General features: G+C 56.3%; 1 protein-coding gene across 20 annotated transcripts in view; it reads left to right on the top strand.

The window, feature by feature from the left end:
• The window catches only part of KLC4 (kinesin light chain 4), a 53,106-nt gene that overhangs the window by 14,706 nt on the left and 21,790 nt on the right, over positions 1–16,610 (top strand). For 9 of the 20 annotated variants that reach the window (XM_075064530.1, XM_075064527.1, XM_075064529.1 and 6 more), the window contains 9 exons: positions 6,459–6,729; positions 6,986–7,216; positions 7,639–7,717; positions 7,912–8,137; positions 8,509–8,596; positions 9,142–9,243; positions 9,910–10,083; positions 10,228–10,327; positions 10,958–11,010. In XM_075064530.1, coding sequence (XP_074920631.1) covers positions 6,481–6,729; positions 6,986–7,216; positions 7,639–7,717; positions 7,912–8,137; positions 8,509–8,596; positions 9,142–9,243; positions 9,910–10,083; positions 10,228–10,327; positions 10,958–11,010 — 1,302 coding nt within the window. In that variant the 5' untranslated portion in view covers positions 6,459–6,480. Of the gene's footprint in view, positions 1–4,971; positions 5,097–6,458; positions 6,730–6,985; positions 7,217–7,638; positions 7,718–7,911; positions 8,138–8,508; positions 8,597–9,141; positions 9,244–9,909; positions 10,084–10,227; positions 10,328–10,957; positions 11,017–11,367; positions 16,024–16,610 lie in introns of those variants that run through there. The other 11 variants (XM_075064526.1, XM_032780732.2, XM_032780736.2 and 8 more) reach the window with 4 other exon arrangements.

Raw genomic sequence — 16,610 nt, 5'->3', positions numbered from 1 at the left:
CTTCAGCTGGCACCTTTGCAGAGGAGGGGCCCAGGCCATCAGTTGCTAGGAGACAGAGTGTCAGGCATTTAGGTGCACTGGCCCTCTGCTCTGCAGCAATCACACACCCTTATCCCACCACCTAGATATTAAGAACCTCATAGGGGACACTGAGGCACCAACACGGTATTCAGAGCAACATTAAGAACATTCCCAGTTCGTCACAAGGGGGAATAAGGCAAAACACCACATTTATTAGTAACACATGTATTAGTTAACACTGTATCTTACGCATATGATATATTACACTCACAAGCACATGCCGTCTTGTTGTTACCAATTAGTTGCTCCCCCTAACTTTACTGGCCAGATAAGCTAAAAGGGGGAGGGGGTGGAGCCGGGCTTCTGCCGATCCAGATTGATGCTCCCATGTTGACAAGACGAGATCCGGGGTCCTCTGCAAGACACCTCACATTTATAGCAGCTTTCGTCTCATGCAAAATCTGTACCAGATTCAAAATCTGTGTCCATGTCCCTTGGTCCTTTGTCCTGCTTTCTTCTGGGTGTTGTCCCAATGCTGCAAAGAGGGTGTTTCCTAAAGAAGGTGCTTGCTTTTAACCCCTCCCCTGGCCGTCAATATGTCTGCTTTTTTTTTAATGAGCCTGCTTGACACATTTCATTGTCCTTGGATCTGGCTTCCATCCCCTCTCCAAGGGTTGCAACTGGCTGGAGGTGCTGCCTTCCACACCTCGCTCATTCACACCTCATTCATCAGGGCAATTGATTAAGTGTGTGTGTGGGGGGGGGGATCTTAGTCTACTCCTAGCAAAAAGACATTTTTCTTCTACTTTAACTATCCTTAGGGGCCATATCATTATACCAAGGCTTAACATAAGTTTTTCTACATAGGGCTCTGATACAAAGTTCCTATATCAAAAGACTTGATACAAAATTGTATGAAAATAGCTTAATACAGGGTTATACGAAGAGGCATAATACAAAATCATATGAAAGTTATGTGAAGATCCTTAATACAGAGATGTATCTACAAATCCCTGGGCCATGCTCTCTGAGACTCAGAGCAATATCCAATATTCTTGGCAAAGACTCGCTATCCCAGCCAGAGAGTAAATCCAGCCGGTGGCAGGGCTTCAGCCAGCCAGCGTTGCTCACATGCTGTATAGCAGAAAACATTACTGGACTGGGCATTACTGGGACGTTGCTGCACTCAGAGCTGGAATTGCACGACCCCAGATGAGTGTCAGTTCTGGCTCAGGCTCCTCCTGGTAGGAAACTAGGAAATGCTCAGTGCTGGATGGTATAGCCCTTTCAGGATCCAAAAACTGAGTGCCTCAGTTTATCTAGCAAAGACAGCTTCTGCTCATGCAAGGAGTGGGGGAAGCTTGGATCCAGAGACTCCTTGCAGAAGCTGCCCCCTTTAGCAGAGCCTGCAGTCCAGCAGCCAGTCCAGTAGTAGGGGTGGCTGTTCTTTGCTCTCCCGGAGGGGACTCTTTAAGGAACACGCAAATGGTCTGTTTTACTCCCTTGAGTTGTGAACTCCATTTGACTCATCAGTTGAGCTCCCACTTAGCACTTAAAATCATAGAAATGTTACTCCTGAGGGCATTCTGTGCCAAAAAAATAAAAATTCTGTGCACAATATTTTAAAATTCTGCTCATTTTATTGGTCAAATGTGGAGGCTCCAGCCTTGCACTGGGGAGCACAGGAGATCACTGTGCAGCTCCCCTTGGGACATGGACTCAGTGGTGAGACTGCACTCAACCCTGACACAGCGCAGGGACCAGGCCTGGCCCAGAAACATCCCAGGCCCCTGCCCCTCTATCCAGGTATGGGTTGTGCAGGTTCTGTGTGGTGTGATCTGGGTGCAGGTGGCTCAGTGGGGAATCAGAGTGTGAAGGGCATCTGGATACACAGGGGCTTGTTGCAGGGGTTCTGGGTGCAGTGGTAATGGGACTCTGCAGGGGGATCCAGGTGAAGGTGGCTGGGGTTCAGTGAGAGGAGGGATCTGAGTGTGGGCGGGGGCAGAGCTTAGTAGAGGGTGTGGGGGGGCTCAACAGGGGTCCCATGCTGGGGAAGTGGGGCTCGGCAGGAGGGTGAGGCTTGGTGGGAAGGTCAGGGCATGAAGGGGTCTGGGTGGATGGGGGAGCAGCTTTCTGTACAGGGATCCCTCCCCCTGCAGCTGAGGAGTGATGAGTTCAGAAAGCAGGGGAGGGAGCTTGCAGAGCTTTCTGCAGCTGGGGCAGAAATCTGGAGGTGGATCTGACTCTTCCCCCGGATGCCGTGCAGAGAAAAAGGAAGTCCCGTTCTGCCTAGCCCAGCTGGGACTAGCAGCTGAGGCCAGCTCAGGGTAGGAGGCAAGACTCCGCTGGTGCCCAGTCCTACTGCTTGCTCTACAGTGAGTTACCTCTCTGGTGGCTGCCCTGGGCACCCAGAACATATTGCTGGGGAGGGCCGCAGGACCGCTCTTGTGGCTTCCCTATCAGAAAGTCATTTTTCTGTGGAGAAGCAAAGAAATCTGGGGGGGACATAAATTCTGTGCATTTGCAATGGTGCAGAATTCCCCCAGGAGTAAAATGTAGGGTTGGCAGGGACCTTGAGAAGTCAAGTCCAGCCCTCTGAGAGCACTGAGGCATGACCAAGTAAACCTAGACTGTCCCTGATATCTCTCCAACCTGTTCTTAAATACCTCCAGTGGCCAGGGTTACACCACCACCCTGAGAAGCCTTTGGAGGAAGGGTTTCTTCTCCCTCACACACTGAAGGCCTGTGATTCCAATTTCATGCTTTCCCCATGTCTGAGCCTGGGCTGAAGTCCTGTGTTTTGTGCCAGCAACTATAACTCCACCTTAGTAACTTAGTCGCAAGGCTGTGGCTAACATGGCTTTAGTGGAGACAGGGCTGGGAGAGAATGACCAAGCCATCTTCAGGTGGCACTGTCCTGCTGTTCTTGTGCTTGGGGTGCCCTTTTCTGGGGGTGCCCCCTTCAGATTGTCATAGCTGGGGGGGATGGACACTTCCCCCTCTGGGCTCCAGCAGCAGCAGGCCCCTCTCTGCTGTATTCCTTCAGGCAGCCCATGTTTCATTGACTGTCTTTCCCCTGAGCTGGAAATCTCATCGGTGACTCTCCTGTGCTGCCTTCCAATCGTGGAGTCTAAGGGCTGGTCTACAGTTAACATGCTACAGCTAAAGCGCTTCAGTATAGACCAGTGATCCCCAAACTATGGGGCATGTTCGAGGAGGATTTTGCGGAGGAATATTCTGGGTGTGTGTGGTGGGACCTGGGCCAGCGCCCCTGGGAAGTGGGGGGCAGAGAGAGCACCACCCTGTTTGGCCCCACCAGAGCTGTAACAAGGAATTTTTGTGCCCAAGGCAAGGGCCGGTTCCAGGCTCTTCGGCAATTTGACGGCGGGTCCCTGAATCCCTGTTGGAGGGAAGGACCTGCTGCCGAATTGTTGCCGCCACTTCATTCAGTTTGGCAGCAGGTCCTTCCCTCTGCCAGGGACTCAGGGACCCGCCGCTGAAGAAGTGGTGGCGGTAGTGCTTCCACCGAAGTGCCACAGATCACAGTAGAGCTGCACCCCTCCGCTTTGCGCGCCCGAGGCAAGTGCCTCGCTCACCTCGCCTTGTTACGGCACTGAGCCCCACTCCCAGCCTGACTCCTGGCCATGGCCTAGCCCTGCTCCCAAACCCAGCGCCCAACCACAACTCCTGAGGCAGGGGGCAGGCAGATTGTATTAGAGGCAAGAGGGGCACAACTAAAAAAGTTTGGGGACTATTGGTGTAGACACTTGCAACAGGAGAGATCTCCTGTGGCTGTAGATAATCCACCTCTCCGCGAGGCAGTAGCTAGGTCCCTGGAAGGTGGGGTTAAGTCGGCTTAACTGCATCTCTCAGGGGTGTACACTTTTCACACTACAAGAGATGTCCCTTTTCAGTGTAGAGCAGCCCCAGCTTCTTCCCCCTCCCAACCTGCTGGCATTCCTTGCTGCCTCTTCCAGGCAATTAACTCCCCTACATTCTCCATTTCACCTGCCCCTCCCAGTTTATCTGGCCAGAGATGAGGAATCTGCCATTTCCTTCTATTGCACTCACTCACCTCACTCCTCCCCACCTAGTCGTCTTTCCTTCTCCAGTCATTTCATTGCTGTCATCTCATCTTTCTTTCCCCAAGCCTCAGCATCTGTGCCTGACCCGTTTCCTAGCCTCCACTGTCTGCACATCTGTCTGTCTCCTCCTTTCCCTGACTGCTATGCCATCCCAGCTGGGACCCTTCTCTCCTCATGACCATTGCTCTGTGGCCTTCCTGAGGCCCAGCTCTCCAGCACATCCATAGTGCTGCTGCAGCCACCCACACATCTACCCCCTGCAAAGTCCTTGTTCCAGGCCCCCTTAAAATCACTCTCCATGGATGTGCTCCAGCATCTTCACAGGCCGAGGCCCCTTCAGTGTTTCCAGTGCTCTTGGTGCAAGAGCCTTCTGCTCTGCAGCCTTCCTCTGTCTCCGAGGGCACTGATTGCCAGTCTCCTCTCTCCCCTCCCACTTACTGTCTCACAGTGGATGGGCGATCCTCTCCAAGTTCAGTGTGGAACTAGTGTCCCTGGGGCTGTGTCTCTGCGGCTGCACCGACCACCTCTCCTCTGGGGCACCCCTCCCCACCACAAGGAACTGGTAGGGGCTATCTTGAGCAGCTGAGGGGAGTATGCCCGCTGGGGTGGGAGTTCTGTAGAGACTTGATTTGTTCCCTCATGCTGCACCTGGAGCAGGATTTCTTGTTATGCTGTAAACACAGGCAGCAGCCTGCTGCTGAGCAAAGAGCCCATAACACACAAAGGTGGGTCCTAACAGCAGAACAAAGGCAAATCTGCTGCCAGCACCTCCCTTCACTCCTCCCTCTTCTGGCTGGCGTAATACCCTGGCCACCTGCCACTTTCCTTCCAGTGGGTCATATGAGCCCAGGTTGCACTGCCTGCTTGGTATCTCTGCATGTCTGCAGAGGCAATGCTGGTGGGCAGACTCCAGCAGCTGCTGCTGCATGCTCCAGCACTGGCACTAGGTCCCTGCCCCTAATCCAGCCCTAGGTAGGGACACTGAGTGAGGTAAGAATTGGGGCCAGGGCACTTGTCTGGCTTGGGGGAGGCAGGGGGGATGGTCAGGCTGGAGTGTGAAGGGACTGATCTCTGGGGTGGTATGTTGCTATCTTGCACCTTGACACCACCTAAAGGAGGAGTGGGTGTGAGGGAGCTGGAGACCAGACCCTACAGGTCTGCTGGGGAGGGACAGCCAGGGCACAGGAGTTCTGCGTGCAGTGTGTGATGTTCTCTCTGGACTGCAGTTGCCAAATGTGCCGGTGCTTTCCCTGCACCTGGTCTGTTCACGCTCAGGACTGCAGAGTGCATGCTGTCCCCATTGTGCCAGGAACAGCACGGAAGGCTCCTGTGCAGGGCTCCAGCAGTAACAATGACACGCTATAAACAGTAACTCTCACAGTTCCCCTCCAAAGGTTGGTGGGCTCTTATTCTCCCATTGGACATAGAGAGAGACGGGGCATGGAGTGACTTGTTCCCAGGAGCCCTGTGCTGAGAACAGTCCCTTGGCTGGCAGCAAAGCAAATTACCCTGAAAAAAGGCTACTGTCATTCCAGAGAAGAGTCTCCCTGGGGAGTTCTGGCAGCGTAGCCGTTGTGGTACTGTTGTATTGCTGTTGGAATGCAGTAAGTTTCCCTGTGTGTAACAGCCTCCAGTAACTTGGCGGTGTCTTCCCCCTTGGCTTGTGCCCAATCCTGTCTGTCATGCTATACTCCTTTCCCCTGGCTCAGACCAATGCATGTCTTTGTTCTGGGGGTGGTGAGTCTTTTAGGCTGGCCGAGGTCAGTGCCTCCCGGCCCTGCGGCAGGTGCTTTCTTAGGGGATTCACTACTTAGGAAGCAACAGACTTTGGGTTGGATTCTTTCTATCTTCCCTTTGTCCTTTCTTCTTACCCAGCCAAGTGCCTCGTGCCTCTTTGCACTGGTTCCCACTGCCTCTCTCTCAGTGACCTCTGGACTGGAGGTGTGTTCACCATAAGCCCAGCTGCCAGTTACTTATCTCCGCTCTTAAAGGGCAGCTAAATCAGCTTTCTTAGCTGCCAAAGGTGTGGGGGCGTAGAGGAGCGCGTCAGTTCTGACGCTGGTTCTGTCTCCTGCCCACGCATGCTGTTCCTCCAGGTGGCAGATGGCCCTCCATGTCCCCCTCCTCTTAGAAGAGAGTAGGCCCAAAAAGTTCTCCTCTCCCTGAAGGAGACGGGATGAAGAGAGGAGAGGGGTAATCAAAAACGTCTGAGGCCTGGTCCCTGGTATCCCCTCTGACTTGTCTGTGGGGGTGGGGCTCTAAGCAGCTTCTCTTTTAGGATCTTGCGCCATTGTAGCTCCCCTGGGCCAGGCTCTGACACTTACCAAGGCTCTGCTCTTCTCTCGTTGCTAGGCGGGCGTGTAGGTGAAGGACTATGTCCACAATGGTGTACCCAAGGGAGGAGAAGCTGGACAAGCTGAGCCAGGAGGAGATCATCTGCAACACCAAGCTGGTGATGCAGGGGCTGGAGGCCCTCAAGAATGAGCACAACTCCATCCTGCACAGCCTGCTGGAGACCATCAAGTGTCTGAAGAAGGATGAGGAGGCCAACCTGGTGCATGAGAAATCCAATCTGCTTCGCAAGTCAGTGGAGATGATTGAGCTGGGGCTTGGAGAGGCTCAGGTGAGCGACGGGAAGGCATGGTAGCATGCACATGGGTAGGGGTCACCCAGGGGTCTGGTGTAGGAGGGCAGATACAGTAACTCTGCCATCCCTAGGGGCTGAAGAATCCTCTGCCAGATCTGAGCCTGGCAATGGCTAACTTTTGTCTGGAGAGGCAGATGGGTCCAGAGTGCAGCGTAGTGGGGCTGCCTTGGGGAGAGGCTGTGCTGGTTCTCCTGCTGGATTGATGATGTTGCTGTTGGCTCTCTTGGTGCAGGTAATGATGGCTCTGTCCAGCCACCTGAATGCAGTGGAGTCAGAGAAGCAGAAGCTGCGTGCCCAGGTGCGGAGACTGTGCCAGGAGAACCAGTGGCTGCGAGATGAGCTGGCCAACACCCAGCAGAAGCTGCAGCGCAGTGAGCAGACGGTGGCCCAGCTGGAGGAGGAGAAGAAGCACCTGGAGTTCATGAACCAGCTGAAGAAATACGATGAGGACGTCTCACCATCGGTAAAAGTCATTGCTGCAGGGGGCGCTAACTCCCAGAGCTATCCCACAGGGCTGAGCCGAGGGATAGACAGGCCCTCCAGGAGTGCCCAGCCTCCATGGCTTGTGCTCTGGACATCCGGCAGTGTGTGTCAGTCCTGCCCCTTGGGACTCCTCAAGCCCCAAAAGGGGAGCGTGCTTTCACCTGCCTGAACCAGGGCCTGTCTGCTAAGGAGCCAGCTGTGATGTGGGACCCTGCTGCCAGGACCGGCAGTGAGACTCGGGGTGGGCTCGGCAGTGAGACCGTGGGGTGACTGGGGCCATGGGGTGGGGAGAGCACCTGTCTCACCTCAGTGGGGACTGGACCCTGCACAGGGTGGGGTGGGGAGCTGTCTTACTAGGGTGCTGGCACTTTATACTGATGGTTCTTCCCCTCCTACTGCCAGGAGGAGAAGGAAGGGGACTCCACAAAGGACTCCCTGGATGATCTATTCCCGAATGAAGAAGAGGAACATGGCCCAGGAAGTAAGTGGTTCCAGTCCCCCCTACCCCATCCTCCCATCTTCTCCTGTGGTCTGTCTGCTGGGGCCTGTAATAAGAGCCCTGGCTGGTTTGAGGTGAGTGGGTAGCCCACCCTGGCTGGTGCTGTGGGGCCAAGCGGTGTGCTGCCCGTGCTCTGTGCCCACCACCAGCCTGGTTACTTGTGTGTGTGTTTGCAGTGCCCCACCAGCACAGCAGTGCAGCGGCAGCCGCCCAGCAGGGTGGCTACGAGATCCCAGCACGCCTGCGCACCCTCCACAACCTAGTGATCCAGTACGCCTCGCAGGGGCGCTACGAGGTAGCTGTGCCGCTCTGCAAGCAGGCACTGGAGGACCTGGAGAAGACATCAGGCCACGACCACCCCGATGTGGCCACCATGCTCAACATCCTGGCGCTGGTGTACAGGTGAGTGTTGGAGTGGGGAGCAGGATCCTGCCACTTCTTCCCCATCTACCTGTCCAGGAGTGTGGCAAATGTACAGCTCCTGCATCTGGCAGAGTCTCCCTTTGGAAACTGCTTGGGGTCAGGTGATGGCCATGAAGCCCAGGGCCCATGAGCCTGAGGTGGGCTTTACAGAAAGCCATGGGAGGGCTGGGATTTGGGGAGAGCTGTAGGGCATGGGGAGGGATGGGAGAGGGTAGGCTGGTGGTTGGTGAGGCTCATTGGGAATTGGAAAAGGCTGCAGGGTTGCCGGGGGGACTGTTGTCCCAGGTGCCACATGCTCAGAATCCCAGCACTCTAGATCTGCACCGTGATACACTGACTTTGTGCTGCAGGGATCAGAATAAATACAAAGAGGCAGCCCATCTGCTGAACGACGCACTCTCCATTCGCGAGAAGACGCTGGGGAAAGACCACCCTGCAGTGAGTATCTGCTGCCCTGGCCCTGGGAGCGCATGTCCCCTGCTGGCTGGGGAGTAGGGGCCAGGTGGGCAGGAAGCAAGTCACGTTCCCTCCCACCATTCTCTGTGATACATGTGGCTGGGCTGCTCACTGACTGCACAACAGGCTGCCATGGAAAGCCCCAGGTGGCAGAGAATGGGGCTCAGGCACTGGCCATGGAGCACGCCTTGGCATTCTGCCTCTCTACACCATGCCAGGGGATCAGGTGATGGCACATGCAGTCCCAGTCCTGACACCAGCACTTCTGGGAGGAGTTTGGGTTTTACCCTGGGCATCCTGGATACCTCTGTACTGCTTCCTTAATGGGCCTGGCACCTGCAGCTGGATACAGGCTGCTGCTTCCTGGCCCAGCTAGCTGGGCAGCATTGCTGTGTGCTGCCAAGTTGCTGTGGTGCCTTGCCACAGTGGCTGCAATACTGAGTGCAAAGGGACCGGGATGGCCTTGCTCCCCAGGCACATTCCTTCTGGTTCCTTCTCACTTCGGTGGGGTGGGGCTTGTTCTGTAGGTGGCCGCGACCCTCAACAATCTGGCTGTTCTTTATGGGAAGAGAGGAAAGTACAAGGAGGCAGAGCCGCTGTGCAAGCGAGCCCTGGAGATCCGCGAGAAGGTACCCGCCTGAGCCCTCCATGTGTGCATATGTACACCCTCACCCCTCTTGATGGGCTGCTCCCCAGTCCTGAGATCTGGGAGAAGGTACCAGCATTGCCCTCCCCCAACTCCTCCTAGCAGTCGGCCTGGGGTGGGAGGGCTGGGAGATGAGTTCATGATTCAAGGACTTCAGTAACTCAGCCAGAGGCGAGGGATCTATTACAGCAGTGGGTGGGTGAGGTTCTGTGGCCTGCAGTGTGCAGGAGGTCAGACTAGATGATCATGATGGTCCCTTCTGGCCTTAAAGTCTGAGTCTCCAATGCCCTGAAAAACATCCAGCAGGTCCCCTTGCCCCAAGCGCACTGACCTCTGCCACCTACTCTCCTGCCTCCAGCTTTGTTTTGTAGTCCCAGGGGCCCCATCTCCATTCACTGCCTATGGACCTTTCCTCTGAATCTCCCTGGCATTTGGCCACCATGTAGCTACAGGCCATGCCCCTGAGGGACCAGCTGGAGTCTACTTGTTCCCTACCTTTTAGCTTCTGGGAGTGCTGAGCAAGGCTGGCGTGCTAGAGCGTCCCTCAGTAGAGTAGGGCATTCCCAGGAGTCCAAGAAGGCGCAGCCATGGGGCCTGCAGTGATCTGGAAGGCCTGCTGTCTGAGGCCTCCCTTCTCTGGCTTCTCCAGGTTCTAGGCAAAGACCATCCAGACGTGGCCAAGCAGCTGAACAACCTGGCGCTGCTGTGCCAGAACCAGGGCAAGTACGAGGAGGTGGAGTACTACTACCGCCGGGCACTGGAGATCTACGAGAGCCGCCTGGGCCATGACGACCCCAATGTGGCCAAGACCAAGAACAACTTGGTGCGTCTGCTGGAGAGGGGGGCTGTCCGGGTGGCATCTGGGCAGTGGGGGAGGAGCTGGGAGAGCTGACTGAGGGGTCCTAGGGGGTAATCATGGTCCCAAGTGGCCCAATGGGGCTTGAAAAACTCTCTCTATTGGCTCCAGGCCTCCTGCTACCTGAAACAAGGCAAATACAAGGATGCTGAGGTGCTGTACAAGGAGATCCTCACCCGCGCCCATGTGAAGGAGTTTGGCTCTGTGGATGGTACGTACAGCTAGAAATGATTGGGGGACGTGGGGAGCCTGGCCATAGCTCTCTGAGGAGTTCCCCATTCCAGCTGTGGGGCTGGCACTATGCAATGTCCCCTCTGCTGGCAGGGTGAGTCCCTGCAAAGCCTGCTGCGCTCTGCACCCTGCCTGGGCTTGTCTCTGCACTGGGAATGGAGAGGGCACCCATTCCCCTGCAGGGCTGGCACCACGAGAGCTAACCACAGACCTTGCAGAGCACAGTGACACTGTACGGTGGCGAACAGCTGTCCTTGCGCCGCCATCCCTGGGCATGGCACCGCCCTGCCCCTCTCCCTCAACCATGCAGCGTGGCTGGAGGCTTTCCCTGGGGCTAAGGGGAAGGTCATTTATGTGTGGAGAGCAGGTCAGTGACTATGAAACCAGCAAGGGATGAGCAGGGGATGCAGCCCCTGCTGGGGTTGGGAGAGCCCCACAGGCAGTGTCCCATGGAGAGACCTGAGAGGTGCGTTCTGAAGCCAGTGCCCCAGGATCCTGGCTGGTTCCTAGGTGGGGAGTGGGGCTGCAGCGTGTTCCAGATGCGTAGGTGGGTAGGGCAGAGTTCCGGAGCGAGGTTGTGAACAGCACTTTGTTGTGTTTTGCCCCACAGATGAGCACAAGCCGATCTGGATGCACGCAGAGGAGAGGGAGGAGATGAGCAAGGTGAGGGTAAGAGGTCAGATCAGCACAGCCTCTGACAGTGGAGAAAGCCCAGTGGTTCAGCTTGGATGCTGGGGTGAGGAGGGAGCTGGAGTCTCTTCTCTTCCCTAGGGCGGGAGGGGAGTCTCTGCTTTCTGTAACCCCTCTAGAGCAGCAGGTGCTGCAGCTGGTCACAGCCAGCAAGGGCAGGGCATAGGCATAGGGAGGGAGGCAGGGTGCTGCAGCTGGGCAGGGGCGTGGCAGAGGTGGAGGTGCTGCAATTGCTCTCTTGTGCCTGTGTGGGAAGGAGAGCTGTGCTCAGGCTGGGGGGAGGCCCACTGTGTGTCTAGCTGTGCCTGCATGTTTTCTCTTTGCTTGTAGTGCTCTTCCTAGGACACACTGGACAGCGGAAGATGGCAGAATGACAGCATGTTTTTGTGCCAGAGACTTAGCTTCCAGCCCCAAAGGGCCTTGAAAGTCCAGCTCACTCCTGGGTTAGCCCATAAGGCTGATCAGGAGAAAGGGAACCTGAGAGGAGAGGCAGACAGGACTGGGGAGAGGCTGCAGTCTGCTGCCTCCATCATCTCCCCCAGAGAACCTTCTGCTGTGTGCTGCTGGAGCCAGAATGGGACCTAGAGTTCTCCCCGGCACCCTGGTCCTTCCAGCCCAGCTCTGATGGAGGGCAACGCAAACCTTGCCGGCATCTAGAGCCCAGAGAGCACAGGGCCTTGGGAGCCAGGCAGCCTTTCCGGAGCAGTGGGCAGCAGCCCGGGCTCTCTGTCAAATGGGAATTGACCCCGGCAGTTGTGAGAGAGAGCCAGGTGCACTCCTGAGATGGACTGAGCTAAACAGACACACGGAGCAGGTGTCCCTTCTTATACAGCAGGCAAGACGCAGGAGCCCACAGCACACCTGTCACCACCCCGCCCCCATGCAAATGCAGCAGGGAGACCTCTCTCAGGTCTCTCGTCTGTGTGCACAGACCCTGTACCGGGAGCCAGCAGTCAGGCTTGGCAGAGTCATCATCTAGGTGGCCAGGCTGGAGTTGGAGGGCTTGAGTAACTAACTGTGAATGGTGCAGGTGCATGGCCTCTCTGAGATCCCACCCTGTGTCTGGAAGCTGTCCCAGCTTCTATCCTGCACAGCGCAGTCTAGTCTAGAGGTCTCTCTCTTGGCCTCTGTGCACCCCAAGCTGCAATCTCTTCACCTCCCAGTGTAGTCCCTGTCGGACGCTGAGGGCCCCTTGAGAAGCAGAGCCCCATGCTGGGCAGGGGATGCTGCAGGGGGGCAGGACTGCAGAGACTAGCACACAAGCTGTAAAGAATCATGGTGGCAGTGCCATTGCTGCTCTAAGCTAGTTCGCCCCTTGAGTGCTCTATGCTCCCTGCACCCACTGCTCCACCTAAGCAGGGTGGTGGCCCCTGGTCCATGCTGCCAAGGGCGTGCTAGGTTGATACCAGCATTTATTATAAGCCACAGGTCCGCTGGCTGTGCCGATAGCCTGGGCTAGCCAAGGCCTCTGGGAAAGAGAAGGGAGTGACATGGCAATTGTCAAGGCAAGGTTTCTAGCACCTGATAGCGTTTGTGGGGTCTCCTCCAGTGGGGTGCAAGTTCTGAGCAGTGAGGAGTTAGCTGTGGAGGAGGGAGAGCCTTTTTGGCTCCAGCTGGGTTCTGTCACTGAGGCCTTTTGTGGATGGCTAAACCAAATGTAGGGTTTGGAGCTATTGTTGGAGCTTGTTAATGTCTCCCAAAAGGAGGACTGGTGCCTACTCTTGACACTGGAGGCTGTGCTGAATGTCAGCCTCTCTGTAAGCAGCCTTTGGGAGCTGGGTGATGGAAGAGGTGGTGGTGAGGCAGCCTTGGCATTGCCTGGAGGTCTGCTGGAACTTTTCCATCCCTGCCCATCTGTCCTAGCACTGTGCAGGGCCTCGAGGTGACCCAGCCATGGATGAAGGTCAGTTGACTGTGCTGAGCCCGTTAGGTCTGTTAGTTGCCTTTGATGCCATTGTCCATACAGTTCTGTTGACTCCGTTGTGGCCCCTGACTGGGGTGACTGGGCTTGCTCCTGAGGGCTTCTGCAGCTGGCTGCTTTGTCACCTAGGCTGAGGCCACTGCTGGGCAGAGCTCCACAGGGTACTGTTGTGTCCCCCCTCACATGTGCAGATGAGGTTCTGGAGGTTGCAGTGCCACCTGCCCAGACGGTGCAGGGTCAGTGCTCTCCCAGGGCTGGCTGGAGGCTTATTGCTGCTGGTGGTGTTTAAGGGGCAGATCTCTAGAGATTGACAGATGACATGTGGCCACCTCTTGTCAGTGGAGCTTGCTGCTCGGCTGCTTTCAGGGCATGTTGCTACGCGGAGGCCTGCCTGCGCTGCTAGCCTTGGAGTGTGGGATTGCTGATTGGAGCGGCCCCGTGTCCTGTTGCTTTCCCTGTGCATCCAGAGCTCCATGGCCAGGTACACGGTGAGCCCTGGCTCAGAGCTGAGGAGCCTGCCAGGGTATGTAAGGGGGTCTGGCGAGCCTGCAGCACCCTCCCTGTTTGCGTGTGCCAGGAGGCTCCAGGAAAGGCCCTTCCTTCAGAAAGGCAGCTCCCATGGCCCCCTGCTCTCCATGGGCCTTAGTGTTGCTCTGACAGATGGGAGCAGCTCCCTTACCAGGGGGACTGGGAGGAGAGACTGCAGCTCAGGCTAGTAGACCACTCAGGTCTTTAGTCACCACCATCCCTGTCTGAGCCTTGAGGGCTCACATCTGCTTACTCACCTCTGGGTCCTGCTTCCCAGGCCTTGTGCATGCTCCATATGCACACACTCCCAGAGCTGAACTTCTGGCCTGGGGTGTACACATTTAGCTTCGAGCTAGAGAAATCTCCATGTGCCCATGGGTCTCCTGCTGCCACCTCAGGACAAGACTCTGCCACAAGAAGGTTCCACTGGGGTCCCTGAAACTGCCTTGGCCAATGCGGGGCAAGGTGGCTTCTTATGCCTGTACTGCCCCTTCCTGCTTCTAGCCCAGAGCAGCTCTGAGCTCCAGCTGGGAAGGAGTGGCTCCAGCAGCCGGCTTTTCTGGGAGCTGCATTTGAGTGGTGTGCTCTCTCCTCAGGGGCCAGGACTGGGCCTTCGCTCCCCTGTACAGGGCTGAGATGCTTTCCAGGCTACTGCTGAGCACAGAGACGGGGGGGGGGGGGAACCTCTAGCGCCTGCTAGTGGAGGTGGCTTCATGTGTTGGGCATTCTGTAGTGCAGTGATGCGGTGCCAGCCGCCCCCAGGGCATACGTGGCTCCCCCCACAAGCTAGCAGCAGTGGGCTGGGTGTAAGGAGACAGCTGTGTTGTAGCCAGTGGGAGACGTGCATGCTAGCCTAACCCACAGGTGGTCCCCGTTTCCTTGAGCTGAGCTCTTTTGGTTCTGCGGAGCACTAGCCCAGCCGCTGGGTTGAGGGGTGTTGCTCCCATTCCCTCTCACGCCTGGAGGCCCTCCCTGCTATACCTGGTTGCCTGTCTGTTTTATCCCATTAAAAAGCATCATACCCATTTTGGCAGAGCTTCACTTTCTTTCTCTTTACTTACCGTTTCACACCATCACGATGGGGCTGTGTGCCTGGGTGGGTGGATTTATTAGTGGGGGTACATGCCGGGATTGGGCAGGGCCAAGACAGGAGCTGTGCCCCCCAGGGAGGGAGGGTGTTGGGCATGGCAGTGGCAGCTGGAATTCTCCTGTGCTTGCTGTTTGGGAAATGCCCAGTGGTAGGAATAGCCTCACTCTCCCTGTGATGTGGGGGCTGGGAGGGAGCTCTGTGGTGATGCCAGCCCAGGGTGCTGCAGCAGATATCCTGGCAAGAGAATCCGTGGGTGTTTAAAGGCAGGGCTGGGAGATATACAGAGTCTGGGTTCCAGCCCTTGTCTCACGCTGCATGAGCGTGCTGTAACTGGGATGCTGCCAGCGCCCGGACTCCAGCCCAGTCCCAGGCATCTACGCTGCAATTTCATAGTCCCTCAGCCTGAGTCAGCTGACACTGGCCAGCCCCAGGTTTTTTTATTGTATGACATGCCTCAGGAGGCGGCAGGTAGACCAGTCCAGGCAGTCAATTGCTGGGGTAAAGCCTCCAAGCAAACAGTCTGTGTTTCAGTACAGCCATGTTTAAGTGTATACATCTAGGAACAAAGAATGTAGACCATGCTTACGGGATGAGAGACTCTACCCTGGCAAGTAGTGACTGAAAAAGATGTGAGGGTTGTGGTGGATGATGGCTGAACATCAGCTCCCACTGTGTCACTGTGGCCAAAAGGCCTAATGCGATCCTGGAGTGCATGAATGGGAATCTCGAGTAGGAGAAGAGAGGTTATTTTACCTCTCTGTTTGCCACTGGCATCAGTGCTGCTGGAGTCTGTCCAGTTCTGGTGCCCACAGTTCAAGAAGGCTGTTGATACATTGGAGAGGGGTCAGAGAAGAGCCACGAGGATGATTAAAGGGTTAGAAAACCTGCCCTAGAGTGATAGACCCAAGGAGCTCCATCTATTTAGCTTAAAGAGAACGTTGAGAGGTGACTTGAGGACAGTCAAAAAGTACCTACATTGGGAAGGAATATTTAACAATGAGCTCTTCAGTCTAGCAGACAAAGGTCTAACACAACCCATGGCTGGAAGCTGAAGCAGTGTTTCCTCATTGCCAGGGGTGGGGTGGGGTGCTCTGGGCTGATGGTATGTGTGCAGGGTTGGCTCCAGGCCCCATGGATGGGGAGAGGCCTGTACCCGCTAGGGTTGTTTAGCCCCCTGCTGCTCACCGTCCTGCTCTCTGTCCAGAGCGCTCTAGCCATTGACCTCATGGCTGTGTCATCCTGTGGCCGAGGTGGTCGTGCTGGGGGCTCCACCAGCCCCAGAGCCCATTATTCTGACTGGCTGTGCAAGAAGGAGGAACTGAAGCTAGATGCCCAGCAGGCCACACCTGGGCTCCCGGGCAGAGGGAGGGCTGGGCATAGCCTGTCACTGTCCCCACATCTGACATGGCTGAGGTGCTTCCCCTTGTGGTCTTGGCAAGGCTGAGTTAGCCTGGGCCGATGCCCTGGCCAGGCAAGGAAAGCCAGGGGATCGCTCAGCCCTGTACAAGGGAGCGAAGGCCCAGTCCTGGCCCCTGAGGAGAGAGCACACCACTCAAATGCAGCTCCCAGCCCTGAGAGAGGGGGTGTGTCTGAGTGTCCCCACGCTGGCTGGCTGCCTGCCCTGGAGGTTGGAGTGACAGGCCCAGGGGCTGGATTTCTCCAAAGAGAGCTGCTCTGCCCTGTGGGAAGGCTCCCTGGGGTCACTCAGGCCAAAATGCTCTCACTGGGGCCTGGAGAAGCCACCTAGACTGGAGTAAGACTCTGAAATGAGAGGGGCCCGATGTGCAGAGCTGTAAGCCCCACTGCCCTCCCTGCGTGCTCCCCCCTCTGACAGCCCCTGCGTGAGGATCTGGCCCTTTAAACCAGCCCAAGGACTGAGTTCTGAATGTTTGGGCTCTTGCCTGTCCCCTTTGGGCCGTGCTTAATTTGTAACGAGAGGTGCTAAGGCTCCAGCAATGTCTTTACATTCATAACTGGTGCCGGCGCTCTGAATTGCCAAGCCCAGCGGTGCCGGGACTATGAACTGCCAAGCTC

The sequence above is a fragment of the Chelonoidis abingdonii genome, chromosome 3 (genome assembly GCF_003597395.2).
Source record: "Chelonoidis abingdonii isolate Lonesome George chromosome 3, CheloAbing_2.0, whole genome shotgun sequence".
NCBI classification, from domain to species: domain Eukaryota; kingdom Metazoa; phylum Chordata; order Testudines; family Testudinidae; genus Chelonoidis; species Chelonoidis abingdonii.
This window is presented reverse-complemented; position numbering and strand designations above follow the sequence as displayed.